The 27,770-nt window shown below is 45.2% G+C and overlaps 1 protein-coding gene across 1 annotated transcript in view; it reads left to right on the top strand.

The window, feature by feature from the left end:
* Positions 1–1,634: 1,634 nt before the first annotated feature.
* The window catches only part of LOC137341493 (lamina-associated polypeptide 2, isoforms beta/delta/epsilon/gamma-like), a 33,502-nt gene continuing 7,366 nt past the window's right edge, over positions 1,635–27,770 (top strand). Inside the window, exons 1-5 of the mRNA XM_068004601.1 lie at positions 1,635–1,965; positions 11,148–11,274; positions 15,501–15,620; positions 18,921–19,003; positions 24,232–24,311. Of these exons, the coding sequence (XP_067860702.1) occupies positions 1,744–1,965; positions 11,148–11,274; positions 15,501–15,620; positions 18,921–19,003; positions 24,232–24,311 (632 nt within the window). The 5' untranslated portion in view covers positions 1,635–1,743. The remainder of the gene's footprint in view (positions 1,966–11,147; positions 11,275–15,500; positions 15,621–18,920; positions 19,004–24,231; positions 24,312–27,770) is intronic.

The following is a 27,770-nucleotide window of genomic DNA, read 5'->3' as shown; positions in this document are numbered from 1 at the left end:
CCTGCTCACCGATGCTCAGTTTTGGTTCTGCCAGGACCACTCGGCTCCAGACCTCATTACAGCCTTGGTCCAAACATGGACAAAAAGAGCTGAATTCCAGAGGTGAGGTGAGAGTGACTGCCCTTGACATCAAGGCAGCATTTGACCGAGTGTGGCACCAAGGAGCCCTAGTAAAATTGAAGTCAATGGGAATCAGGGGGAAAACTCTCCAGTGGCTGGAGTCATACCTAGCATAAAGGAAGATGGTAGTAGTTGTTGGAGGCCAATCATCTCAGCCCCAGGACATTGCTGCAGGAGTTCCTCAGGGCAGTGTCCTAGGCCCAACCATCTTCAGCTGCTTCATCAATGACCTTCCCTCCATCATAAGGTCAGAAATGGGGATGTTCGCTGATGATTGCACAGTGTTCAGTTCCATTCGCAACCCCTCAAATAATGAAGCAGTCTGAGCCCGCATGCAGCAAGACCTGGACAACATCCAGGCTTGGGCTCATAAGTGGCAAGTAACATTCACGCCAGAAAAGTGCCAGGCAATGACCATCTCCAACAAGAGAGAATCTAACCACCTCCCCTTGACATTCAACGGCATTACCATCGCCGAATCCCCCACCATCAACATCCTGGGGGTCACCATTGACCAGAAACTTAACTGGACCAGCCATATAAATACTGTGGCTACAAGAGCAGGTCAGAGGCTGGGTATTCTGTGGCGAGTGACTCACCTCCTGACTCCCCAAAGCCTTTCCAGCATCTACAAGGCATAAGTCAGGTTTATGATAGAATACTCTCCACTTGCCTGGATGAGTGCAGCTCCAACAACACTCAAGAAGCTCGACACCATCCAAGATAAAGCAGCCCGCTTGATTGGCACCCCATCCACCACCCTAAACATTCACTCCCTTCACCACCGGCGCACTGTGGCTGCAGTGTGTACCATCCACAGGATGCACTGCAGCAACTCGCCAAGGCTTCTTCGACAGCACCTCCCAAACCCGCGACCTCTACCACCTAGAAGGACAAGAGCAGCAGGCGCATGGGAACAACACCACCTGCACGTTCCCCTCCAAGTCACACACCATCCCGACCTGGAAATATATCGCCGTTCCTTCATCGTCACTGGGTCAAAATCCTGGAACTCCCTTCCTAACAGCACTGTGGGAGAACCGTCACCACACGGACTGCAGCGGTTCAAGAAGGCGGCTCACCACCACCTTCTCGAGGGCAATTAGGGATGGGCAATAAATGCCGGCCTTGGCAGCGACGCCCACATCCCGAGAATGGATTTTTAAAAAGGTATTATTAAGCAATCTTTAGCCCATCCAGAATCTCAACCACCTCTTCCTTTACTGAGGCTCTGGCAGCATCTTTGTCTTAGACCTAAAATTAGCCGTTGAGTACAAATTCTGCACAGCAGCCACTCAAGGGAAACGAACAAATGATCGGTACTGAACGCTACCCCGTTATACCGGCCACCGCCTATAGCGGTCAGGCTGTGCCCGTGCCCCTCACCGTGAGCTGACCCCTGACCCCCGACCCCTGACCCCCCGCTGGGATGGAGCTGCTGCCGTGGGTAACGATGCCGCCTGTTTTAATAATCCAATGGCTGTCAGTTTTGCTGCGCAGCATCAACCAATGGCAGCGCCTTGCCGCCGAGTGTGGGAGCGGTTGCCGTTGGGGCCTTGTCTTTGATCGCTCCGCTCGGCCTGTGTGGCGGCGCCGCTCTCCCCCCGACCGACCCCCGCAACCATGCCCGAGTACCTGGAGGATCCGTCGGTGTTGACCAAGGAGCGGCTGAAGAGCGAGCTGATCGCCCACAGCGTGAGCCTGCCGCTCGGCGACCAGCGGAAGGACGTGTACGTGCAGCTCTACCTCAAGCACCTGACGGCCCGCAACAGCAGCCCGAGCCCCGACTTCTCCAGCGATGAGGAGGAGAACGCGCCGGGCGCGGGCCGCGCGCGCTCGGGCAAGGTGAGAGGGTGGCGCGCGCGCTCCGGGCAATGTGAGAGGGTGGCGCGCGCGCTCCGGGCAAGGTGAGAGGGTGGCGCGCGCGCTCCGGGCAAGGTGAGAGGGTGGCGCGCGCGCGCTCCGGGCAATGTGAGAGGGTGGCGCGCGCGCGCGCTCCGGGCAAGGTGAAAGGTGGCGCGCGCGGGCAAGGTGAGAGCTGGCGCGCGCGCGCTCCGGGCAAGGTGTGAGGGGCGCGCGCTCCGGGTAAGGTGTGAGGGGCGCGCGCTCCGGGTAAGGTGTGAGGGGCGCGCGCTCCGGGTAAGGTGTGAGGGGCGCGCGCTCCGGGTAAGGTGTGAGGGGCGCGCGCTCCGGGTAAGGTGTGAGGGGCGCGCGCTCCGGGTAAGGTGTGAGGGGCGCGCGCTCCGGGTAAGGTAGGAGTTGGCGCGCGCTCCGGGCCGCGTTCCATTCGAACGGCGCGGCGTTCGCATCATTTGCAGCTTTCCCGCTTAAACTGCCACTTCCGCCCCCTTGCCCAGTAAATTCGGCGGGCGCTGGTTAATTGAGTTGCTGATCCTTTAATTCCACCCGCGGCGGGGGATTGCTTGTGCTCTGGGAGGATTTGCAATCGGATCTGTCCCAGTAGCGGTTCTGTATTGTGGATGTACGGTTAGGATCGCGGGTAAACTACATCCCACTGGCCAAATGCAAAATTTTAGGAACGATCGAAACTTCCTCCTCTAATGGCTGCCAATTATTTGGAGTGACACCGATTAAAAAGCAACTTCATTTCATACCTATAAGTAATTCGGCGCTTTTTTCATTGCAAAAATGAATTTGGGTTTTCCGTCTGATCGTTGAATCTCACCTAACATTTCCCCGATGTTGACTGTTTACTTTCAGGAATGTCAAAAGTTTAGATTTAAAATCTGCCCTAGTTAGTTTACTTTTTGAACATTTTCTGCAATATTTATATAGTATATTTTAAACTGGATGGTTTTGTTATTTGTAATAATGTGAGATGCTCAATTTGTACCCTAACCCACCAAGCCAAGCTTCTGTCAAGGTTCCCCCCCCCCTCTCATCTCTAGTTTCTCTCCTGTCTTCCCTCACGCCCTCTCCGCGCTCATCTTGTCCATGCGACCCACCTCCTGCTCTTGTCCCTATTCCCACTAAACTGCTGACTACCCAACTTCCCTTCTTGGTCCCCATGCTAACTGATATTGTGAACAGTTCCCTCTCCTCAGGTACCCTACCTGACCTTCAAATCTGGTTTTGCCCATGCCACAGTACTGAAAGGGCCCAAATCAAAGTCACAAATGATATCCTATGTCGCTGTGACCGTGGTAAACTATCCCTCCTCATCCTTCTCGACCTGTCTGCAGCCATTGACACGGTTAACCACACCATCCTCCTCCAATGCCTCGCCTCCATTGACCAGCTGAGTGGGACTGCCTTTGCCAGGTTCCATTCTTACCTATCCAGTCATAGCCAATGCATCTCCTGCAATGGCTTCTCTTTCCTCCCCTGCACCATAACCTCAAGTCCTCGAGAATCTCTCCTTGGCCTCCTCCTTAGATCCAAAGAGGGGTCATATAAAGTTGCCAGCAAAAGTAACATACCTGAGGATTGGAATTCAGCAAAAAGGCCAAGATATTGATTGAGGGGAAAAATAGACTGAGTGTAAACTTGCAAGGAACTTAAAAGTGGACTGTAAAAGCTTCTACAAGTATGTAAAAAGAAAAAGATTAGTGAAGACAAATGTAAGTCCCTTACAGTCAGAAACGGGAGAATTTATTATGGGGAACAAGGAAATGGCAGAGCAATTAAACAAATACTTTGGTTCTGTCTTCACGGAAGAGGACACAAATAACGTCCCAGAAATGCTAGGGAACCAAGGGACTAGTGAGAAGGAGGAATTAAAGGAAATTAGTAAAAAAAAAATAGTGCTGGAGAAATTAATGGGACTGAAAGCCGATAATTCCCCAGGGCCTGATAATCTGCATCCCAGAGTACTAAAAGAGGTAGCCATGGAAATAGTGGATGCATTGGTTGTCATCTTCCAAAATTCTATAGATTATGGAACAGTTCCTGCAGATTGGAGGGTGGTAAATGTAACCCCACAATTTAAAAAAGGAGGGAGAGAGAAAACAGGGAACTACAGACCGGTTAGTCTAACATCAGTAGTGGGGAAAATGCTAGAGCCTATTATAAAGGATGTGATAACAGGACACTTAGAAAATATCAACGGGATTAGATAAAGTCAACATGGATTTATGAAAGGGAAATCGTGTTTGACAAACCTACTGGAGTTTTTTGAGGATGTAACTGGTAGAATAGATAAGGGAGAACCAGTGGATGTGGTGTATTTGGATTTTCAGAAGGCCTTTGATAAAGTCCCACATAAGAGGTTAGTGTGCAAAATTAAAGAACATGGGATTGGTGGTAATACACTGGCATGGATTAAAAATTGGTTAACAGACAGGAAACAGAGAGTAGGAATAAATGGGTCTTTTTCGGGGTGGCAGGCAGTGACTAGTGGGGTACCGCAGGGATCAGTGCTTGGGCCCCAGCTATTCACAATATATATCGATGATTTGGATGAGAGAACCAAATGTAATATTTCCAAGTTTGCTGACAACACAAAACTAGGTGGGATTGTGAGTTGTGAGGAGGATGCAAAGAGGCTTCAAGGCGATTTTAGACAAGTTGAGTTAGTGGGCAGATACGTGGCAGATGCAGTATAATGTGGATAAATGTGAAGTTATCCACTTCAGAAGGAAAAACAGAAAGGCAGAGTATTATTTAAATGGTGATAGATTGGGAAGTGTTGATGTACAAAGGGACCTGGGTGTCCTTGAACACCAGCCACTGTAAGCAAACATGCAGGTGCAGCAAGCAGTTAGGAAGGCAAATATTATATCGGCCTTCATTGCAAGAGGATTTGAGTACAGGAGCAAGGATGTCTTACTGCAGTTATACAGGGCCTTGGTGAGACCACACCTGGAGTATTGTGTGCAGTTTTGGTCTCCTTACCTAAGAAAGGATATACTTACCATAGAGGGAGTGCAGCAAAGGTTCACCAGACTGATTCCTGTGATGGCAGGACTGTTGTATGAGTTTAGAAGAATGAGAGGGGATTTCATTAAAACGTATAAAATTCTGACAGGGCTAGACACACTGGATGAAAGGAGGATGTTTCCCCTGGCTGGGGGGTCCAGAACGAGGGGTCACTGTCTCAGGATATGGGGTAGGACATTTAGGACTGAGATGAGGAGAAATTTCTTCACTCAGGGTGGTGAACCTGTGGAATTCTCTATCTCAGAAGGCTGTGGAGGCCAAGTCACTGAATATATTTAAGAAGGAGCTAGATAAATTTCTAGATTTAAAAAAAAGGCATCAAGGGGTATCAGGAGAGAGCGGGAATATGTTATTGAGATAGAGGATCAGTCATATTGAATGGCAGAGCAGGCTCAAAGAGCCGAATGGCCTACTTCTGATCTTATTTTCTATGTTTCCCATCTACATGCTGCCCCTCAGCAATATCATCTGAAAACACGATGTCAGGTTCCACGTGTACGCTGACGACCCCAGCTCTGTTTGTCCAATATCCGGTCTTAGATAAGCTGAAATTTCCTCCAATTTAAACATTGGGAAGACCGAAGCCATTGTTTTCGACCCCCACCACCAACTCTGTTCCCTCGCCACCAATTCCATCCTCCTCCCTGGCTGAACCAGACTGTTTGCAACCTTGGCGTCCTATTGACCCTGAGCTAAGCTTCCGACCCCATATCTTCTCCCATTACAAAGACTGTTTACTTCCACCTCTATTATCGCCCCTCTCTGCCCCTGCCTCAGCCCATCTGTTGCTGAAACCCTCATCCATGCCCTTGTTACCTCCAGACTCAACTATTCCAATACTTTCCTGGCCGGCCTCCCATTTTCCATCCTCCATAAACTTGAGCTCATCTAAAACTCTGCTGCCCATATCCTAACTTGCACCAAGTCCCGTTCACCCATCACCCTTGTGCTCGCTGAACTACATTGGCTCCCGGTCCACCAACGCCTTGATATTAAAATTTTCATCCACGTGTTCAAATCCCTCCATGGCCTCGCCCCTCCCTGTCTCTAACATCCTACAACCTTCTGAGAACTCTGGCCTCTTGTGCATCCCCCACTTCCTTCGCCCCACTGTTGGTGGTCATGCCTTCAGCCATATAGGTCCTAAGCACTGGAATCCCTCCCTAAACCTCTTCGCCTCTCTTCCTCTCTCTTAAGAATCGGCTTAAAACTTACCACTTTGACCAACTATTTGACCACCTATCCTAATGTCTGCTTCTTTGCCTCGATGTCAATTTTTGTCTGATTTACGCTGCTGTGAAGCACCTTGGGATGTTTTACTATATTAAAGGTGCTATATAATGCAAATTGTTGTTAGAAATGAAGAAGGTGCATGGGTAACTGAATTTAAATCAGTGTTGTCCAATACACTAGCCACATGTTGCGAATTGGGAATCCAGATGTGACTTAATTGGATTTCTGATAAGTAAATTAAAAATGAGTAATAGACACCATTGTTGGGCCTGTGATCTCAATACCCATTCGCATGGTATATGCATGTGAACTTTAACCTTTTTGTGCATTTGTTGGTAAAACAGCAAGATGAAAAGCAGAGTGTGGGTGTGTGTTTTTGATCGTTGAGTGCTTACTTCCTTGGTTCCTGAATGGTGATAGATGTTTATTCAGTACATATACACACGTGTGAAGTACATTTACCTGTATTATGAGTGTATGTAAGGCATTTTCTACTAAGGTCGGTGCTTGTGGCTAAAACTGTGTTGCTGTTGCCACAGCTGTGTGTAGTCACTGATTTCTACTGAACAACACTGGTTTAAAGCCAATTCCTTCACCGTGTTGTGAGTCATCTGCAATCCCAAATTCACTGTTTCTCTCTAATTATGCCTCCTCCCCCAGTTTATAATGTTCTGGTTTTAATTGAACTTGAAGTGTATGCAAACCAGCAAATATGAAAACTGATCAAAACTCTGATAAATTTTGTAACTTGTACCAAGTTACAAAGCTTATGAGTATTACACTGCATTTAAACTGCAATCTTTGGGAGCTCAAACCAGAGTGAGCCAGTGTCCTGGAGGAGGGTTCACACCCTGATCCCCCAGGCCACCAGTTACAGTACTGCTTCCTATTCTCCTGAGCTAGACTGCCATATTTGTGCTGATGTGCTCCCAAAACAGTGGTAGTGTAAAAGCAGCCTTAATTGGCTGTATCCAGTTATGAAGATGTTCTCGGTCTCCCTGATTTTGTTGGGAACACTCCATCTTTAAATGTGAGTTATTTAAGATTGGTATGTTTTTACTTTAATTTCCATGTTATATTATAAAAACACTTGCAGGTTACTTGAAATAGTTTTCATGCTTGTTTTTATATTGAGTAAATACTTTCTCAGGAGCTGGAAATCCAGCTCTAAGGAGTCTGATTGCCAAATTACAATCATTTAAAGGATAGCAAAAATACTGTGGCTGATGTGTCTGAAACATTTGTTTCAGTGGTTAATAAATTACTGCACTTTACTTGGGGCTTGGATAATGCTTTAAAGAGTATGTGGAGAAATAAAAACAGCAAATGTTGGAAACACTCAGCAGATCAGGCAGCATCTGTGGAGAGAGAAACTGCAAATATGTGGAGAATAGTTGATGGTGAGTTGTTGGTTGTGATCACTTGCTGTGAGTAAGGAGTACTGTGTTCCACGGCCATGTGTTCGTGATGGAGGAGCTGTTTATGATCGTGCTTTCTCACTGAAGATGTTTTTTTCCCCACCTCTCCCTTGAAAATTTTGCCTGCAGCTTTGCGAGTTTCATTTAGAATATGGACACGCGAAGCCCCAGAAGCAGTGTCACGGAACCCCAAACCTGGTGCTAGCAGTTGGTTAATGTGTGTTCAAGTGGATTAAACATCTTTGCAAAGTCAGTTTATGTTTCTTCAATGACTTTCATAGAAAGATCCCTGTTCTGCTGCAGAGTCGGTGTGTTTATCTGGTGTGTGCTGAGTTGGCTGATCTCGGCCATGGCAGCATTACAGGCACCATTGGCAGAGCCAGTGTGGGGGGGGGCGGTGGGGTAGGGGGTCATATCCTCCCCCGTCACTTTGAGGTCGGCCAACTTTGTATGCTGGGACTCGGCCAAAACTGACTGGAAGTAATTTACTCACTTAAATTCCCGATCGAATTGCCGTTTTGAGTCTGACATGATGGGTAATAGGACACTGGAGAGCATTGTTGGGATTGTGCTGTGTCAGTTCCCCAAATCTGGACTTCGACCTTAGCTCCGCCCTGCTGGGCACTACAATCGACCTCAGCGCCCCTAGTTAGGGAAGGGACAGTCGGGGTTTCCACTCCTGATAGCCTTGTAGTACATGGTCTGAACGCTGATTTGAAGAGAAGATTGTGAAGAAATGAGTCAACTCTTCCCAGGGGAGTGGCTGTTGCTGGATGCCCTCCCAATATGTCTCTGCTTGACTGATGTCCCTGTGATAAACCCTGCACGTGGAGGAATGTTGCTCAAGACCAGATGTTGTAATAAGGCAGCTGGCTTTGTACTCTAGTCGGTGCGTACTCCTGTTACTGTTACTCATGTTTCATAGCTTGAAGTTTTGCTGTAAGTTATTGCTGGAATTTTGACCGTTGTTGCTTAACAGATGTGCACTTTCTTTATTCCCTCTTTGAACTACATCGATAAATATTACCAACAAATTGATCTCCAGGATGGCTTTCCCTGGAAGATATTTTGAATAAAAAATTATAAATTGTCTGTGAAGGCCAACAGAAAATTCATTGCTAAATGCCTTGACAGTAATTTCCTCTTCTCCTTTCCTATGATAATCTGTAACTGTCCTAGCATAAGGGTGGCGAAGCAGTGAAGGGTTTTTGATTATTAAATGATTGCCCTTAGCACCAAACAGCAACCCCTATCCCTTGTACCAGCTCTTGCATTCCCTCTGTACCCCATCCAGCTAATAGATTAGTTAGCTAAGCCCTGCCCTTTCCCTTGGGAGATAATAGATGAGTGATTGACTCAAACAGTAATGGTAGGCAGCAAAATCTTGGTCAACGGCTATACTCTTAAAAGAGGAAGACACACTATCAGGGCCTCCAAAAATCATCCAGCTATAAAGAATTGCAATCAATTTTAACATCAGTTTTATTTTTGTTCAAATGCTGAAGGTGAAATTGCGGGAAATAGTTTGGAGGAGTTCCAGAACTCAGCAATTTAGGAGCTGAATTGCCATCCACACAGCGGAAGCACCCAGAGTTTCAACTAGTGCTTGTTCAGCTCTCTTATACCCCTCGTTGCGATGATGGTGCTTGTACTTTGTTAGCAATATTGTACAGCTATATGAGTGGGAAGTGCCCATTTGTACTCGTTTCTAGCACAGGTGTGGTGACAGGGCTGTGTGCTTAATGCTCAGACACCTGCATGAAGTGACAGTTACCAGCTGCCTGTACTACTGCTGTGTTTTTTTAATGGTCCAGGAGTGGATATGACACAATTTCCAATTGTGTTGTCGCTCGCACAGAGACTATGTCGCAGGAGACAGTCTTGCAGGAGTGAAAGGCAGGCTGAGACTTTGGAGGCTGACTTAAGGAAAATACTAGCTGCAAAAATACAGCAAAAACATGAAGGTGCAGTTTTTGGAAAGCTGTAACAAAAACAGTAAAAGCTGGAAATACACAGCAAGTTAGTCAGGATCTGTGGAGAGGACAGACAAGTTAATGTTTCGGAAGTTAAAGAATGGTCCACAACCGGAAAGTTAACTTGACTGTTAAAAAACCATATGGGATCCTGGGCTTTAGTAACAGAGGCATCGAGTACAAAAGCAAGCAAGTTATGCTAAACCTTTATATATCACTGGTTAGGCCTCAGCTGGAGTATTGTGTCCAATTCTGGGCACCACACTTTAGGAAAGATGTCAAGGACTTCTAGAGGATGCAGTGGAGATTTACTGGAATGGTACCAGGAATGAGGGACTTCAGTTATGTGGAAAAGCTGGGGTTGTTCTCCTTAGAGCAGAGAAGGTTAAGGGGAGATTTAATGGAAGTGTTCATAATTGAGAGGTTTTGATGGAGTAGATTGGGAATAACTGTTTCTACTGGCAGGAGGGTCAGTAACCAGAGGACACAGATTTGAGATAATTGGCAAAAGAACCAGAGGGGAGATGAGGAAACATTTTTTTTACATAGTGAGTTGTTATGATCTGGAATGCACTGGCTGAAAACAGATTCGAAAGAGGTGGAAGCAGATTCAGTAATAACTTTCAAAAGGGAATTGGATAAATACGTGAAAAGAAAAAAATCACAGGGCTATGGAGAAAGCAGGGGAGTGGGACTAATTGGATAGCTTTCAAAGAGCTGTCATAGGCAAGATGGGCAGAATGGCCTCCTTCTGTGCTGTGTGATTCTATGACTGTTCTCACCAGAGATGCTGACTGACCTGCTGTGTGTTTTCAGCATTTCAGATTTTGTCCAAAAAACCCCAGGAATTTTAGTGTAATGGCGAGATCACATTGTCCGAACCAGTAAACCCTATAAACCAGAACCCAGTGTAATGGGGGAGATCTCATTGTCAGAACTAGTAAACCCTATAAACCAATACCCAGTGTAATGGGGGAGATCGCATTGTCAGAACTAGTAAACCCTATAAACCAGTAAGGGGATTGGTCCAGTTACCGTCTGTCTGTGGTCCCCAGGTAGTGCAGTTTAATTCTCTACCACTGTCGTCAACAGTTTACATTTCTATAGCCCTCCTCACACACTGTGAGCTGTCTTGAGAACTTTGGGTGGAGGAAAATCATTGGTTACCAAACGAGGGAAAAGGGATAATAGAGAACAATGGCATTGTCAAAGAGAAGGCTTTTTAGGCAGCTTCTGAAACAGATTGGGGACAGGGTTTGGAGAGTGTGTTCAGGACAGCTGTGGCATAGTGGGTGAAAAACCGGCCACAAACGGTGAAGCAGAGGGAGCAGTGAAAAACCCAGTAGTGGAGGCTTGGTGATGTGGGGAAGGAAACTCCACTCGCGATCAAGCAGTGCACCAAGGCTCTGCATCTCTAGACCTCAGTTGGCCATTTAAAGAATATATGACTTCAAATTTTCCACTTATCAGTTTCTTGGCTTTAAATATTGCCTTTCTTACACAGAAAGCCACAAGGAAGACAGACAAAACTAGTGTGGAAGAAAAAGATTTCCTAGATGTGACTGAGTTGACAGATGAAGATTTAAAAGAACAGCTTATAAAATATGGATTTTCTGCGGGTCCTATTGTGGGTGAGTATCCATACTGAATCATTCACTCGACGGCAGGCAAGGCTGACTTTCTCACTTCCAAGTGTTGAGGACCCTGACACAGAGGGTTGGCAGAAAATCCCTTCGATTCATGATAATTACGGGCGAGAAAGGCCATTCGACTAAACTCAGTTCATCCATCCAGAAAGACGATGAAAGTCGCCCCATTGCACCATCCAATTGTGTTTTCAATGATTCCAGGACTTCCACTTCTACTATGTCCAGGAGTTGTTTCATGTGTTGATGATTTTGTGTGAAGAATTTCCTGATATAAGACCTAAATTTACCTTTTTACTTGTTTGAATCTGTGATCCCTCTGTCCTACTCTCACAATTTAATTTAAAATAATACCCATGGTTTCCCTTTTCCATTCCTATGACTATCTTGTATCCCTCTCTAATATCACCTCTCGGGCACCTCCTTTCCAGGTTGAAAAGCCCAAATTTTTCCAGCCTTTCCTCATAACTAAGACCCCTGACACTATTACTCTCCACTTGTGTGCACATATCAATATTATTAAAGTCAGTACATCATGAATCGCGTGTTCCATTGAAAACTGCCGTGTAAGCATTTCCTATGGGGAATTGCATGTTCAGATGTCCACCCGTTACCTGTGACATTTCCCTGTGATTCTGGTATGTGGCCCTCTAGGACTTTCCATACATGCCACCAGGTACAGCACTTGTAGTTACAGAGATTACTTTTAAATCATCTTTCAACAATTGTACAGCCCTTAAGTAGCTCCCTGGGTAGTCTCGACCTCTCTGCACTGCTCCTGTTAGGAAGTGCAAGGCCTGTATTCCCTCACCCTCAGCCAGGGCAAAAAGGGGACATGAGATTGCTTTGGCAGATAAGGCAAAGGAGAATCCAAAGAGCTTCTACAAATACATAAAGGGCAAAAGAGTAACTAGGGAGAGAGTAGGGCCTCTTAAGGATCAACAAGGTCATCTATGTGCGGAACCACAAGAGATGGGTGAGATCCTGAATGAATATTTCACATCGGTATTTACGGTTGAGAAAGGCATGGATGTTAGGGAACTTGGGGAAATAAATAGTGATGTCTTGAGGAGTGTACATATTACAGAGAGGGAGGTGCTGGAAGTCTTAACGCGCATCAAGGTAGATAAATCTCCGGGACCTGATGAAATGTATCCCAGGACGTTATGGGAGGTTAGGGAGGAAATTGCGGGTCCCCTAGCAGAGATATTTGAATCATCCACCGCTACAGGTGAGGTGCCTGAAGATTGGAGGGTAGCAAATGTTGTGCCTTTGTTTAAGAAGGGCGGCAGGGAAAAGCCTGGGAACTACAGACCGGTGAGCCTGACATCTGTAGTGGGTAAGTTGTTAGAGGGTATTCTGAGGGACAGGATCGACAGGCATTTGGAGAGGCAGGGACTAATTAGGAACAGTCAGCATGGTTTTGTGAGAGGAAAATCATGTCTCACAAATTTGATTTGAGTTTTTTGAAGGGGTAACCAAGAAGATAGATGAGGGCTGTGCAGTAGACGTAGTCTACGTGGACTTCAGCAAAGCCTTTGACAAGGTACCGCATGGTAGGTTGTTACATAAGGTTAAATCTCATGGGATCCAAGGTGAGGTAGCCAATTGGATACAAAATTGGCTTGACGACAGAAGACAGAGGGTGGTTGTCGAGGGTTGTTTTTCAAACTGGATGCCTGTGTCCAGCGGTGTGCCTCAGGGATCGGTGCTGGGTCCGCTGTTATTTGTTATTTATATTAATGATTTGGATGAGAATTTAGGAGGCATGGTTAGTAAGTTTGCAGATGACACCAAGATTGGTGGCATTGTGGACAGTGAAGAAGGTTATCTAGGATTGCAACGGAATCTTGATAAATTGGGCCAGTGGGCCGATGAATGGCAGATGGAGTTTAATTTAGATAAATGTGAGGTGATGCATTTTGGTAGATCGAATCGGGCCAGGACCTACTCGGTTAATGGTAGGGCGTTGGGGAGAGTTATAGAACAAAGAGATCTAGGAGTACAGGTTCAGAGCTCCTTGAAAGTGGAGTCACAGGTGGATAGGGTGATGAAGAAGGCATTCGGCATGCTTGGTTTCATTGGTCGGAACATTGAATGCAGGAGTTGGGATGTCTTGTTGAAGTTGTAGAGGGCATTGGTGAGGCCACACTTGGAGTACTGTGTACAGTTCTGGTCACCCTATTATAGAAAGGATATTATTAAACTAGAAAGAGTGCAGAAAAGATTTACTCGGATGCTACCGGGACTTGATGGTTTGACTTATAGGGAGAGGTTAGACAGACTGGGACTTTTTTCCCTGGAGAGTAGGAGGTTTAGGGGTGACCTTATAGAAGTCTATAAAATAATGAGGGGCATAGATAAGGTAGATAGTCAAAATCTTTTCCCAAAGGTAGGGGAGTCTATAACGAGGGGGCATAGATTTAAGGTGAGAGGGGAGAGATACAAAAGGGTCCAGAGGGGCAATTTTTTCACTCAAAGGGTAGTGAGTGTTTGGAACGAGCTGCCAGAGGCAGTAGTAGAGGCGGGTACAATTTTGTCTTTTAAAAAGCATTTGGACAGTTACATGGGTAAGATGGGTATAGAGGGATATGGGCCAAATGCAGGCAATTGGGACTAGCTCAGTGGTATAAACTGGGCGACATGGACATGTTGGGCCGAAGGGCCTGTTTCCATGTTGTAACTTCTGTGATTGTATTGTTCATGCTTTCCTTGTGTGCCCATGCCACTGCTCTGACCTGGTCCTTTTCAGACGACAGTCGGTCACTATGATAGCAAACAAATTGTTCGGTAGCTCCCTGTGCACCCAGTTCAGTCCTGCTCTGAGTGTGATTCATACCTTCATGTGTGCATTATGTAACCATTTGGGAAAAAAGTAATGTGGCTGAAATTGGATCTGTTCTTCCCCCACTCCCCTCCTCTTCCCTCCCCCAAATCAAAATCTACCAGTAGAGCAGCATTCCTGCCATGGAAATGTGAGGTTGTGTAACTGGATTCAAATGAGTCTTGAAGTCTGAAGTCCCATTTTCCAGGCAGCGGTAAGTCAGTGTACAAGATTACTGTCTGGTAGAAAATCTTCCCTCTAGTACCTCTATTTTGCTGTTTCGATGTTTGTGTTTGGTATCAGGACTTTTCCTGAATTTTATGGAGGAAACAGCAAAGCGCTGAACACAATATGTATCTCATCTCTCTGTGGTGCTGCACGTTAATACTCCAATGTCCTGAATCATAGTGCAATCTGAGGGGAGAGGGTAGTCCTGGGATGGTGCTGAATTTGAATGCTGAGATTTGATTAATAATCAGGAAAGCTGAAAATTGATTTTTGTTAGGGTATAGCCAAATTGTTTACCCTCCGCCTTTAATTATCTCACAAAGCAAGTCCCCAGCCCACATATCTCAATGAGCCAGCTGCCAAGAGCTGATTAAGAGCAACCTGATGGAAACATCCTGTGCCTTTGCCTGGTCTCCAGTCACTGTTACTTCGTGTCATGTGGCTGCGATTGGGAACTCGGTGCTTCATCGCGCTGTATATTGGAGCTCCAAAACACTCTGCTGTTCTTCAGGAACAGCCTCTGTATATGGGAATAGTACAGGCAATCAGGGGTGTATTTATTTTTAAAAGAAGCAATCAGAGAGTTGCTGATGGCTCACTGGGTGACAAAGCACCTGATTTGAGTAGATACAAAAGCAAAATGCTGAGGATGCTGGAAATCTGAAATAAAAACAGAAAATGCTGGAGAAGTTCAGCAAGTCAGGCAGCATCTGTGGAGAAAGAAACATAGTTAACTTTTCACCAATTCTGACAAAAGGTCTTCGACCTGAAACGTTACCTCTGCTTCTTTCTCCACAGATGCTGCCTGACTTGCTGAGCTTCTCCAGCATTTTCTGTTTTTATTTGAGGATACAAGTCCATGCCACTGGGCTGAGCAAAGGAAAAATAACCAGAGTTCCCATTCCAGTTACTCCTCCCACTGAACTCCCTGCTACCCACTGAAATGGCATCCCATTGTTTGTACTTCCTTTGTGTTGTACTCTTCTATATGCGCTGATCAGTATTGTACAAGTCGTGACTTGGCGATACCCCCTAGTTATAGGCCTTCTCGCTTCTCTCATTTTCAGGTTTTCTTTATCCTTTGAGTATTGAGATTGAAAAGTTGCAGGTGAGATGAGATGAGTAACATGTCCTAATTCTCTCCCTCACCGTTGTGCAGCCACAACTAGAAGGGTCTATGAGAAGAAGCTGGAGCAGCTGATGGACCAGGGTTCAGTGACTGAGGAAAACCAGCCGAACGGGAGCACGGATTCTGATCAGTACAGTGACACGGAAGAAGGTGAATAAGCCTGGCTTACTGGGGCTTCTTTCCTGTATATAGGAATTGCCAGTTTATAGGAAGAAAATAAGAGGTGTTTTATTGTACTGTTATAATACAACTAATTGATTGATTTTCATTCAAAAATTAAAGCTCTTGGTATTAGTTGTAGTTCTTGCATTCTGTATTTTGAAATATGATTTTCCGATAGTTAACAAATTCTTTGGGGACCTCCACCACAAAAACCTTCTTCCTCCCCATATTCTTCACTCCCTTCTCTCCGATTCTCCGTCCTCCTGTTAGTCCATGTTTGTATTTATCTGTGAATCAGACCAAAGGGAGCTTCGGTTTGGGTCAGGAGCCCAGCAGGGCAAGAGGTTTTCTGTTACAATCTTAACTTTCTGTTGAAACCAAAGTTGTTAGAATTAAACTTTAGAAATATTCTAACGAGGTGTCATTTACAATGGAGCTCAGCTGAAACTATCCACCAATCAATAGATTGCCAGTGGAATAGCAAGCTGGTGTTCAGTTAAGCTGGTGGGTGAAACGAACCTTGAGCCCTTCGGCCCATTGTAATGTGCTGACTCTCTGACTGAACCTTCCATTTTGTTGTATTCCCCTACCTTTTTCCCCATATCCTTTTTAAAGTTTTCTCTTTCAAATATTTATCTAATTCCCCCTTAAAAGCTAGTGCTCTTCTGCCGCCACTGTTTCTGATAGGGCATTCCATGTCCTAATAGCCCTCTGCATAAAAACATTCTCCTAACCACTTAACTTTTAGTAAAGATCTTAAATTTGTGCCCTCTGGTTACTGACTCACCGACCAGTGGAAATGCTTTTTTCTTAATTATCTTAGCAAAACCCTTTCTCTGCTGCAATGAAAGAACCCCAGTTTCTTTAGTGTCTCCTTATAACTAAAGCCCCTCATCCCTGATATCGTCAATGAATCTCTCCACACCCTCCCCATGACTTCCTTCCTAAAGTAAGGTGCCCAAAACTGGGCATAGTATTCTAAATGCAGCCTGACCCATGATTTGTACGTGTTTAGCATTACCTGTTTGCATTTGTACCCAAATGCTCCTATTTATAGAATCTAGAATCCCACGTGTTTTTTTTAATAACTTAAGCAACTTGTCCTCCCACTTCTGTATCTGAACACCCCCCCCCAAGGCTCCCAGCTGCTGTACTCCTTTTAAATTTTTACCATTTAGTGTATGTTCCCTCTCATTCTTTGCAAAATGCGTCGCCTCACATTTCTCCGCATTAAATATCATCTGACATCTATCTGCCCAATATACTAACCTGGTAACCCCAGTGGGGGACACCACTGTTTAAGGTGGAAAACATCCATTAACCACTTTACTCTCTCTCTCTTTTCTGTCCTTTAACTAACTTGCTATCCCTGCTACCATATCTCCTTTTAATACGGCATGCCTTAATTTTATCAACCAGCATCTTTTGTGGCATCTTATCAAATGCCTTTTGAAATTCCATATGTACAACATTTCCTGTATCCATACACTCTTATTTCCTCAAATAACTCTATTACATTTTCAGACATGAGATGCCTTTTATAAGCCAACACTAGCAGTTCTTAATTAACCCATCTTTCTAGGTGATTATTAGTTTTATTCCGTATTATGACCACTAGGAGCTTACTTGAGCATGAGTGACCCATAAAGTGTTGAACAGGAAGGCAAAGGTGCTGGTATCCCTCAGAGTGATGACTGAAGCCTGGTATGTAGAGGGTAATGATATGATGAGTAATCTATTTTGATGCAATTTCAACAGGTTTACACCAAGAAACATTTGTTTATTAAAAGTAGATCCACATAACAGTGCTGAAAAACATTCGCTAAAGAAAGACAAGACAAGACAAGACAAGACAAGACCAGCTGCTCCATCCTGGCCTGGTGTAACCTCTGTACACCCCCCTCACCCAGCTGCTCCATCCTGGCCTGGTGTAACCTCTGTACACCCCCCTCACCCAGCTGCTCCATCCTGGCCTGGTGTAACCTCTGTACACCCCCCTCACCCAGCTGCTCCATCCTGGCCTGGTGTAACCTCTGTACACCCCCCTCACCCAGCTGCTCCATCCTGGCCTGGTGTAACCTCTGTACACCCCCCTCACCCAGCTGCTCCATCCTGGCCTGGTGTAACCTCTGTACACCCCCCTCACCCAGCTGCTCCATCCTGGCCTGGTGTAACCTCTGTACACCCCCCCTCTCCCAGCTGGTCCATCCTGGCCTGGTGTAACCTCTGTACACCCCCCTCACCCAGCTGCTCCATCCTGGCCTGGTGTAACCTCTGTACACCCCCCCTCTCCCAGCTGGTCCATCCTGGCCTGGTGTAACCTCTGTACACCCCCCTCACCCAGCTGCTCCATCCTGGCATGGTGTAACCTCTGTACACCCCCCTCACCCAGCTGCTCCATCCTGGCCTGGTGTAACCTCTGTACACCCCCCCTCTCCCAGCTGGTCCATCCTGGCATGGTGTAACCTCTGAACACCCCCCCCTCTCCCAGCTGCTCCATCCTGGCCTGGTGTAACCTCTGTACACCCCCCTCACCCAGCTGCTCCATCCTGGCATGGTGTAACCTCTTTACACCCCCCCCCCCCCCCCACCCAGCTGGTCCATCCTGGCATGGTGTAACCTCTCTACATTTTCCCCCCCTCCCGGCCCCTCTCACCTTGCTGGTAGCCCCACAATCTCCTGGGAGAGGTAAAAAAAAAAGTCTTAGGCCAATTTAATGTGAATGGGTGGCACAGCCCACAATGACCCACCTAGCTCTGTGTAAATATGTTTGCTATAATACTCTTGGATTACATATCACAAAATCAAGGTACAAATTTTGCTTTGGGCGACTGATGCTTGGTAATTTCCATTTTTACTATTACTTTTATGGTGCCTTTTTTAAAAAAAACATTGTAACCTGAGCATCGAGCATTGAGAGTTCATATTGCTTTTGAATTTGATAAGCAGATACCATAAAACAAACTGAGTTTTAATTGGATATAGCAACGCATTACTACAAGTTTTCCCATCTCCCCAGTTTACATTAACACTACCAATTTTGTGTCAATTAAATGTTCTTTTATAATTCTGCCTGTTAGTTACTCGGGTCCCAGGTTCGACTGAATCGGTCCCTATGATTCTGCTTCTTTTCCCACTCCATGTGATAGTGAGGTCAGGATTAGAAACTAGTAGCACTACATATGTTGGGGCACCAGCACACTGTACATTGGACTGTTTTTGTGATCAGAGAGCAGCTCATGAACTTAGTGAGTAACATTCCTTTGTACTTATCTTTTGAATATTCAGAGATAATTGAGAAGAAGGAGCTGTTTACAAGCAAGACAAAGACTCCTGTAATAACCAGGCAAAGAAAAACAGAGTACAGTCGGGTAAGTGATTTGGATGGTTTCTTCCATAACATTTTCAGTCTTGATTGTTTCACTGTCAAAAACCAAATACAGTTTTAAACAAAATTCTATACATTCTATTCCTGATAATTCCATCATTTTTATGCTTAAAAATTCTCATCCTTGTTTTCAAACCCCTCCATGGTCTCACCTCTCCCTATCTCTGTAACCTCCTCCAGACCTACAACCCTCCCAGATCTCTGCGCTCTTGCGCATCCCCGATTTTTAATCGCTCCACCATTGGCAGCCGTGCTTTCAGTTGCCGAGGCCCTAAGCTCTGGAATTCCCTCCCTAAGCCTCTCCGCCTCTCTCTCCTCCTTTAAGACGTTCCTTAAAACCTCTTCCTGTCCTAATATCTCCTTATGTGGCTCGGTGTCAAATTTTGTCTGATAATGCTCCTGTGAAGCGCCTTAGTACGTTTTACTACGTTAAAGGCGCTATATAAGTTCAAGTTGTTAAAAAATTGATTATCTAATAATTTGAATTGAGTAACATAAATAACAACAGAATGGGAATTTAGTGCTGAAAAAAATTGACCTTTCAGATAATTTGAATTGAGTAGATTGTATTCAGATTTGTATAGTGGATTTTAAAAAATTTTGTGCGGTCCAAGTTTGACATCCTGTGAAATCTGTGAATGAAAGTGTGAAATAAACTCTCATTCAGCTATCTTGCAGCAGTTTGTTTTTAAAAAAAGATTGTGTATTTAAGAGAATCAAAATTGTTTTACAGAAGTCTTAATATGGCACTAAATTCTTGGTAGTTGCAATTGGACTATTTGATAGAGCAATTCCCAAGTAGCAGATTCTCTTGAGTACAGTTCGGTAATTATTTCAGGCAAATGGAAGATGCTTTCACAGAACTGAGTAGTTTTTAAACACTTGGGATTTGGCTGCTGGAAGGTGTAATAGGGCTTACGAGCCTAGAAATGACTCTTGGTGATCTTAATAGACAAACAGTGAATGCATTCGTGTGATATTCCTCTGTTATCTTAGCAGGTATTCACCTTATTTTAATGGAATTGACGCTTCTGCTAAAATAGCAGAGAGGAATGTCATTAGAATACGATTGAGCATTCATGTGGTAACCTGAGAAATTTTTAGGCTATAAACATATACACATCATACAGTGACTGGTAGATTATCTATACATAGAGTGTAATCCACTAATGGATATATTACACAGGTGGCTCACACAACAGGGGTAAGTGCAGATTTCTACCAGTGCTATCTCTATATTGCCTTTCACAACCCCACGACATCTCAAAGTGCTTTACAACCAGTGAAGTACTTTTGAAGTGTGGTCACTATTGTAATGAAGGAAATGCGGCAACCAATTTGCACACAGCAAGATCCCACAAGCAGCAATTAAATGACCAGATCATTTTTTTTTAGGTGTTGGTTGAGGGATAACTATTGACCAGGACAATTACTTGGTCTGCAACCTGTTAAAAAGGCTACTTGTACATTCTGAAATAAAAACAGAAAATGCTAGAAATGCACAGCAAATCAGTCAGCGTCTATATAGCAGAGACACAGGTTATTGCTTGAGATGTATACCATTCCAAAGGATAGACACCTGACTCATTCAATGCTCTTTATAAAGGCTGACTGACCTGTACGTTTACAGCATTTGCAGTTTTTTTTTTTTGCTACACTTAAACCCACTTAAATGAATAACTGATAAAGGAATAAAATCTCCATGCTCAAATCCCTTTTCTATTCTAATGATAAATGAATAACTAACGATTAAATAAAGTGCAAAAGCCTGGCTTTATTGATTTAAGTGTTGTACTGGCTCGCTAAAGCCAATGCGTTGAGCTCTTTTAATAAGCGTTTTTGTCTGGGAGTGAAAATTGCCTACTATGGGATGTGGGCGTCGCTGACAAGGCCAGCATTTATTGCCCATCCCTAATTGCCCTTGAGAAGGTGGCGGTGAGCTGCTGCCTTGAACCACTGCAGTCCGTGTGGTGAAGGTTCTCCCACAGTGCTGTTAGGTAGGGAGTTCCAGAATTTTGACCCAGCGACGATGAAGGAACGGCGATATATTTCCAAGTCAGGATGGTGTGTGACTTGGAGGGGAACGTGCAGGTGGTGTTGTTCCCATGTGCCTGCTGCCCTCATCCTTCTAGATGGTAGAAGTCACGGGTTTTGGAGGTGCTGTCGAAGAAGCCTTAGTGAGTTGCTGCAGTGCATCCTATGGATGGTACACACTGCAGCCACGGTGCGCCGGTAGTGAAGGGAGTGAATGTTTAGGGTGGTGGATGGGGTGCCAATCAAGTGGGCTGCTTTGTCCTGGATGGTGGTGAGCTTCTGGAGTGTTGTTGGAGCTGCGCTCATCCAGGCAAGTGGAGAGTATTCCATCACACTCCTGACTTGTACCTTGTAGATGGTGGAAAGGTTCTGGGGAGTCAGGAGGTGAGTCATTCGCCACAGAATACCCAGCCTCTGACCAGCTCTTGTAGCCACAGTATTTATGTGGCTGGTCCAGTTAAGTTTCTGGTTAATGGTGACCCCCAGGTTGTTGATGGTGGGAGATTTGGCGATGGTAATGCCGTTGAATGTCAAGGGGAGGTGGTTAGACTCTCTCTTGTTGGAGATGGTCATTGCCTGGTACTTGTGTGGCGTGAATGTTACTTGCCACTTATCAGCCCAAGCTTGGATGTTGTCCAGGTCTTGCTGCATGCGGGCACGAACTGCTTCATTATCTAAGGTGTTGCAAATGGAACTGAACACTGTGCAATCATCAGCGAACATCCCCATTTCTGACCTTATGATGGAGGGAAGGTCATTGATGAAGCAGCTGAAGATGATTGGGCCTAGGACACTGCCCTGAGGAACTCCTGCAGCAATGTCCTGGGCCTGAGATGATTGGCCTCCAACAACTACTACCATCTTCCTTTGTGCTAGGTATGACTCCAGCCACTGGAGAGTTTTCTCCCTGATTCCCATTGACTTCAATTTTACTTGGGCTCCTTGGTGCCACACTCAGTCAAATGCTGCCTTGATGTCAAGGGCAGTCACTCTCATCTCACCTCTGGAATTCAGCTCTTTTGCCCATGTTTGGACCAAGGCTGTATTGAGGTCTGGAGCCGAGTGGTCCTGGCGGAACCCAAACTGAGCATCGGTGAGCAGGTTATTGATGAGTAAGTGCCGCTTGATAACACTGTCGACGACACCTTCCATCACTTTGCTGATGATTGAGAGTAGACTGATGGGGCGGTAATTGGCCGGATTGGATTTGTCCTGCTTTTTATGGACAGGACATACCTGGGCAATTTTCCACATTGTTGGGTAGATGCCTCATAGACACTAGGGCCCAAACACTTTTTTGACAATCAATGTGCCAGGTGCTTTTGTTTAGGTGGGAAAACTAGCTCAGGAGGTGCTAATGTTCAAGCTTTGTGATGCTTCTAATTTAGAATGTTTTTACAGCACTGTAATTTTAATCCAAACTTGGTACAACAGTTAAGACAGATAAAAGAATCGAATGGTTAAATGAATAAAATTACTTGGCAAAATCATTATTCATGAACCCGTTTTGCACTGTAATACTTTGATTCTTTTCATATTAGCAATTATATCTGATATGTAATTGTAACCACTTCAAATCTAATTGGACTGGTGAAAAGGGAATTCCTGTCCTGATTCCTAATGGTCATTATAGTTGAAAATTGGTTGCCCCTTAAATTTTTGTCAATTTTTTTGAAAATTCAGAATAAGTTTGTTTTAAAACTGTGCATTAATTCTCGGTGTTTTCTGTTGAAAATGGTGGCAAAATTCAGAAATTGATACCAATCCATTTCTCTGCTCTGTATAAATTAACCTGAATCCTTTTATCTTGCTGTGCCAAATAGTGGGTGGGAGATGTGAATCTGACTGAAGATGAATTGGATCCTACCTTTGAGTGTAACATCACTGAACTGCACCAGATACTTGCATCACTTAAATACCGTTCTTTCTTGTTTCTCTGGAACTCCCAAGGTTATATTTGATATTTTGTCCTGACTTAAATTCATTTACAGATGTGTTTCCTTCCTGTCTCCTTGTTTTGCCCAGTGTAAGATGTTGTTGGTGAAATGTTAGTTTCCAGCCTGTCACCATTTATTTGTTTGTTAGTGGTTTGGGCACTGTAAAGCTTCACAGTTTATTTTTCCTGTACTTGAATGGTAGGCTGTGATGTTTCAGGCTCTTCAGTAAACTCTTTGTCAATTTTTAGGGACTTAAATGTTTAACTGTGATTGACAGGTAACCACTTAAAAGCAAGTAGGGAAACCTGTCAATGATTCCAGTTTCAGGATCACTTAGTAACCTTGAAACCATTTCTAGTAAGTACCCTTTTAATTTTTTGTTAGAAGTTCAAGTTGGGTGTTGAAGAATTAACTGTGTGCGATCCTTGTTTCCTTTATTTTCATCATCTATCCTTTTAACTTTGGACTGTTTTATTTTTTGTGCTGTTCTCTTACTTTAATTTCTCTAACCTTGCTAGGATGTGTGTGTGCTTTTTTTTGTTTGCGTTTTGTTTTGAATACATTCTCCTGTATAAATGTGTTCAGTCTTTCTGCTGGGATTGGAGATAATTATATAGAGGACACTGGAACTAAGGTGGAATAGAGATTGAGACCTTTGAGTTTAGAATGCTGTGGTAGTGCGTAGGAGTTCAGGGAGAGCAGGCTGTGGTCTTTGGCAACCCATTGGTGATCACTTAACTAAAGACTCTACATGAAGTGGTTATATCTTTCAGAAGTGTTGATGACATATATATTTATATTTTGCTGCAGAAAAATGGAAGAGGTTCAAGCTGTCTGGCAGTTGCAACTGCCATGCCCAATACTAGTTCTGTAAACGGGCAGCTGTTGAACACCGCTTTGTTAGAGGTATAGTGGTTTGATTTTGTTTTCTCCTTGCACCAAAATGCCTGAGTGGTGTGGGGTGTAACTCGTGCAAATCTGAATAAATGCAGGAGAAACAAGGAGCAGAGGAGCTGCTGAACTGCTGTGCACCACGTAACGAGCTATCCCGACAAACGAGGATGCAGAGCAAAAAACAGGGAAGTTGCTAACTTCTGCACCGCACAGAGTGGACTCGCTCTCTTTCCTTAATTGCACCTCCCTCTGGAGCTGTGGGTCTTTTGTTTCTATTGTTTTAAAGTCACTCGCCACAACCAGACTTGTAGCGAAAGCTTTATGTTGATGATTTTTCATTTTATAGGTGGAACAAAAAGAAATAGTGAAGGACAGTTTGCTGGAAGAAATGTTCCCCAATCAGGCACCAACACCTACAGGGATCAGGTAGGATAAGGGGTCGCTGTTCCTTCGATATTCTTCAGTACCCCATTTGGGAGCTGGTTGCTATGGCGACCACTCAGTTGTACCACAAAAAATTCAAAGTCTACTATACCTAAAATGTAGTCTCTTTACAGCAGTCCTTCATATTCAAGTATAGAATGGGTATGATCTCGTTGCCATTACAGAGACATGGTTGCAAGGTGACCCGGGTTGGGAACTGAATATTCAGGGGTATCTGACATTTCAGAAGGATAGGAAGAAAGGAAAAAGTGGTGGGGTAGCTCTGTTAATAAAGGATGAAATTAGTACAATAGTGAGAAATGATCTTGGCTCAGATCAAGATGTAGAATCAATTTGGGTGGGGATAAGAAATCACTGTTGGGAGTAGTCTATAGGCCCCCTAACAGTAGCTACACTGTAGGGCAAAATATAAATCAAGAAATAATTGGAGCTTGTAAAAAAGGTAATGCAATAATCATGGAGGATTTTAACTTTCATATAGATTGAACAAATCAAATTGGTAAAAATAGCCCTGAGGGTGAGTTCGTAGAGTGTATTCGGGACTGTTTCTTAGAACAATACGTTGTGGAACCAACCAGGGAACAGGCCATTTTAGATCTGATAATGGGTAATGAGACAGGATTAATTAATGACCTCAAAGTAAAGGATCCCTTAGGAAACAGTGATCATAATATGATGGAATTTCACATCCAGTTTAAGAGTGAGGACCTTGGATCTGAAATTACTGTATTAAACCTCAATTACAAGGGCAATTATAATGGCATGAGGACAGAGTTGGCTAAAGTGGACTGGGAAAACAGATTAGAAGGTATGATGGTGGATAAGCAGTGGCAGGCATTTAAAGATATTTTATGACTCTCAACAAAAATATATCCCAGTAAAGAGGAGAGACTCCACGAGAAGGGTGAACCAACCATGGCTAACTGAGGAAGTTAAGGGTGGTATCAAATTAAAAGAAAAAGCATCCAATGTGGCAAAGATTACTGGTAAGCCCGAAGATTGGGAAAACTTTAGAAACCAACAAAAGGGAGAAAATAGATTGAGAGTAAACTAGCAAGGAATATAAACATAAGAACATAAGAAATTGGAGCAGGAGTAGGCCAATCGGCCCCTCGAGCCTGCTCCGCCATTCAATAAGATCATGGCTGATCTGATCCCAACCACAAATCTAAAGAACACAAGAAGTCGGAGCAGGACCCGGCCACATAGCCCCTGGGCCCTCTCCGCCACCCACAGGGCATTGACCGATCCGAACTCAGCTTCATGTCCAATTTCCTGCCCGCTCCCCATAACCCCTAATTCCCTTTACTTCTAGGAAACTGTCTATTTCTGTTTTAAATTTATCTAATGATGTAGCTTCCACATCATTAGATAAATTTGACAGTAAGAGCTTTTACAAGTATATAGAAAGGAAGAGAGTAGCTAAAGTAAGTATAGGTCCCCTAGAGGATGTGACCGGGGAAATAATAATGGAAAACAAGGAAATGGAGAGGCATTGAACAGATATTTTGTATCTGTCAAAAGGGGAGGGAGGTTCTAAAAACAATCACTATCACAAGAGAAAAATTACTAGGCATACTAATAGGTCTAAAGGCTGACAAGTCCCCTGGACCTGATGGCTCGCATCCGAGGGCCTTAAAGGAAGTGGCTACAGAGATAGTGGATGCATTGGTTGTAATCTTCCAAAATTCACTAGATTCTGGAAAGGTCCCAGCAGATTGGAAAACCGCAAATGTAACACCCCTATTCAAGAAGGGAGTGAGACAGAAAGCAGGTAACTGTAGGCCAATTAGCCTAACATCTATCATTGGGAAAATGCTGGAATCCATTATTAAGGAAGTAGTAGCAGGACATTTAGAGACTCAAAATAAAATCAAGGAGAGTCAACATGGTTTTATGAAAGGGAATTCGTGTTTGACAAATTTATTAGTGTTCTTTGAGAAAGTAATGAGCAGGGTGGATAAAGGGGAACCAATGGATGCAGTGTATTTGGATTTCCAAGAGGAATTCGATAAGGTGCCACGTAAAAGGGTACTGCACAAGGCAAGAGCTCATGGTGTTGGGGGTAATATATTAGCATGGATAGAGGATTGACTAACAGAAAACAAAGAGTCGGGATAAAAAGGGTCATTTTCAGGATGGCAATCTGTAACTAGTGGGGTGCCGCAGGGCTCAGTGCCGGGGCCTCAACTATTTACAATATATATTAATGACTTGGATGAAGGAAGCATGTGCACTATGACCAAATTTGCTGCTGGTACTTTTCCACCTATCTTTGTAAGTTGTGATGAGGACACAAAGGGCTCGATTTTAGGATCGTGTTTCCGGCGGGTTCCCAGCGAGGTGGCCCCGAAAATCCCGATATCCGGTCACGTGACCGGATCGCGACGAAATCCCGGCCACTTCCGGTACCGCGCTGACATGCGGGGCTGCGCGCGCAAGCCCCGCTGGTGGGAATCCCGCAGGCAATTAAAGCCAGCGGGGTTCCACTTGAGAGTACTTACCTTGCTCGTTGTGGTCAGTTAATGAGCTGAAGCAGCTGTCAAAAGAGGAAGTGTGGGATTTTCGGTTCAAGGCAGTGAGTTTCCCACACTGGGGGAAACAGTCTCCCTCCAACCAGGCGTATTGCAGCCAGCAGCCTGTGGCAGGTGCCAAGGTGCGCTCCACGGGGGAGAGCCGTCACCCACGCAGGAGGCCACCGCGTCACAAAGGGCAACCCCTGCCCTCCACCACCCCCCGCCAAGCCAGAGGACAGACCGACACGAAACCACAGCCCCAGTCCGAGGAACCACACACCTACCCTGCACAACCCCTCAGACCAACACCTGCCAGTTGGGTGGTGTGTGGAGACCCTCGGAGGACGAAGAGCATGACCAGCACCAGCAGCCTCGCAGTCCACGCCGTCCGCCGCAGAGACGTGGATCCCCCCAACACGGTGTTGTTGGACGCCCACCTGCACAGCAGGAGGGAGGGCTACCGCAGAGAGAGACGCGTCGCAGAGGGCACTACCCTCTCCACAGGGTCCACAGACCGAGGCGCAGCTCCCCGGACCTCTCCGAGCAGCAGTGCACAGGGAGGCGCAGATTCGCTCGACATGTAGTCGTGGAGATCTGCAGCGTCTTTCATGCCGAGCTGCTCCTGGCTGGCCCCAGCACCAACTGCTTACCTGTCGCTGGCAAAGTCACCACTGCCCTCCACACCTTCTCCTCCGCATCCTTCCAGGGTGCAGCCGGCTACACCGCCGATGTCTCTCAGTCGTCTGCGCGGACGAGCCCTGCAAATACACCTGCACCTACTCTGCAGTAACACGATGGGTGGCATCAGTGGTGGGTCCTCATAGTGATACCCAGGAGCGGGCATTATTGGACACAACGGACAGGATTCGCGGAGACATGGCAGTGGTGGTGTCAATATAATGTGTGCTGTTTGTTGCTCTGAAAT

The sequence above is a fragment of the Heptranchias perlo genome, chromosome 24 (genome assembly GCF_035084215.1).
Source record: "Heptranchias perlo isolate sHepPer1 chromosome 24, sHepPer1.hap1, whole genome shotgun sequence".
NCBI classification, from domain to species: Eukaryota; Metazoa; Chordata; class Chondrichthyes; order Hexanchiformes; family Hexanchidae; genus Heptranchias; species Heptranchias perlo.
This window is presented reverse-complemented; position numbering and strand designations above follow the sequence as displayed.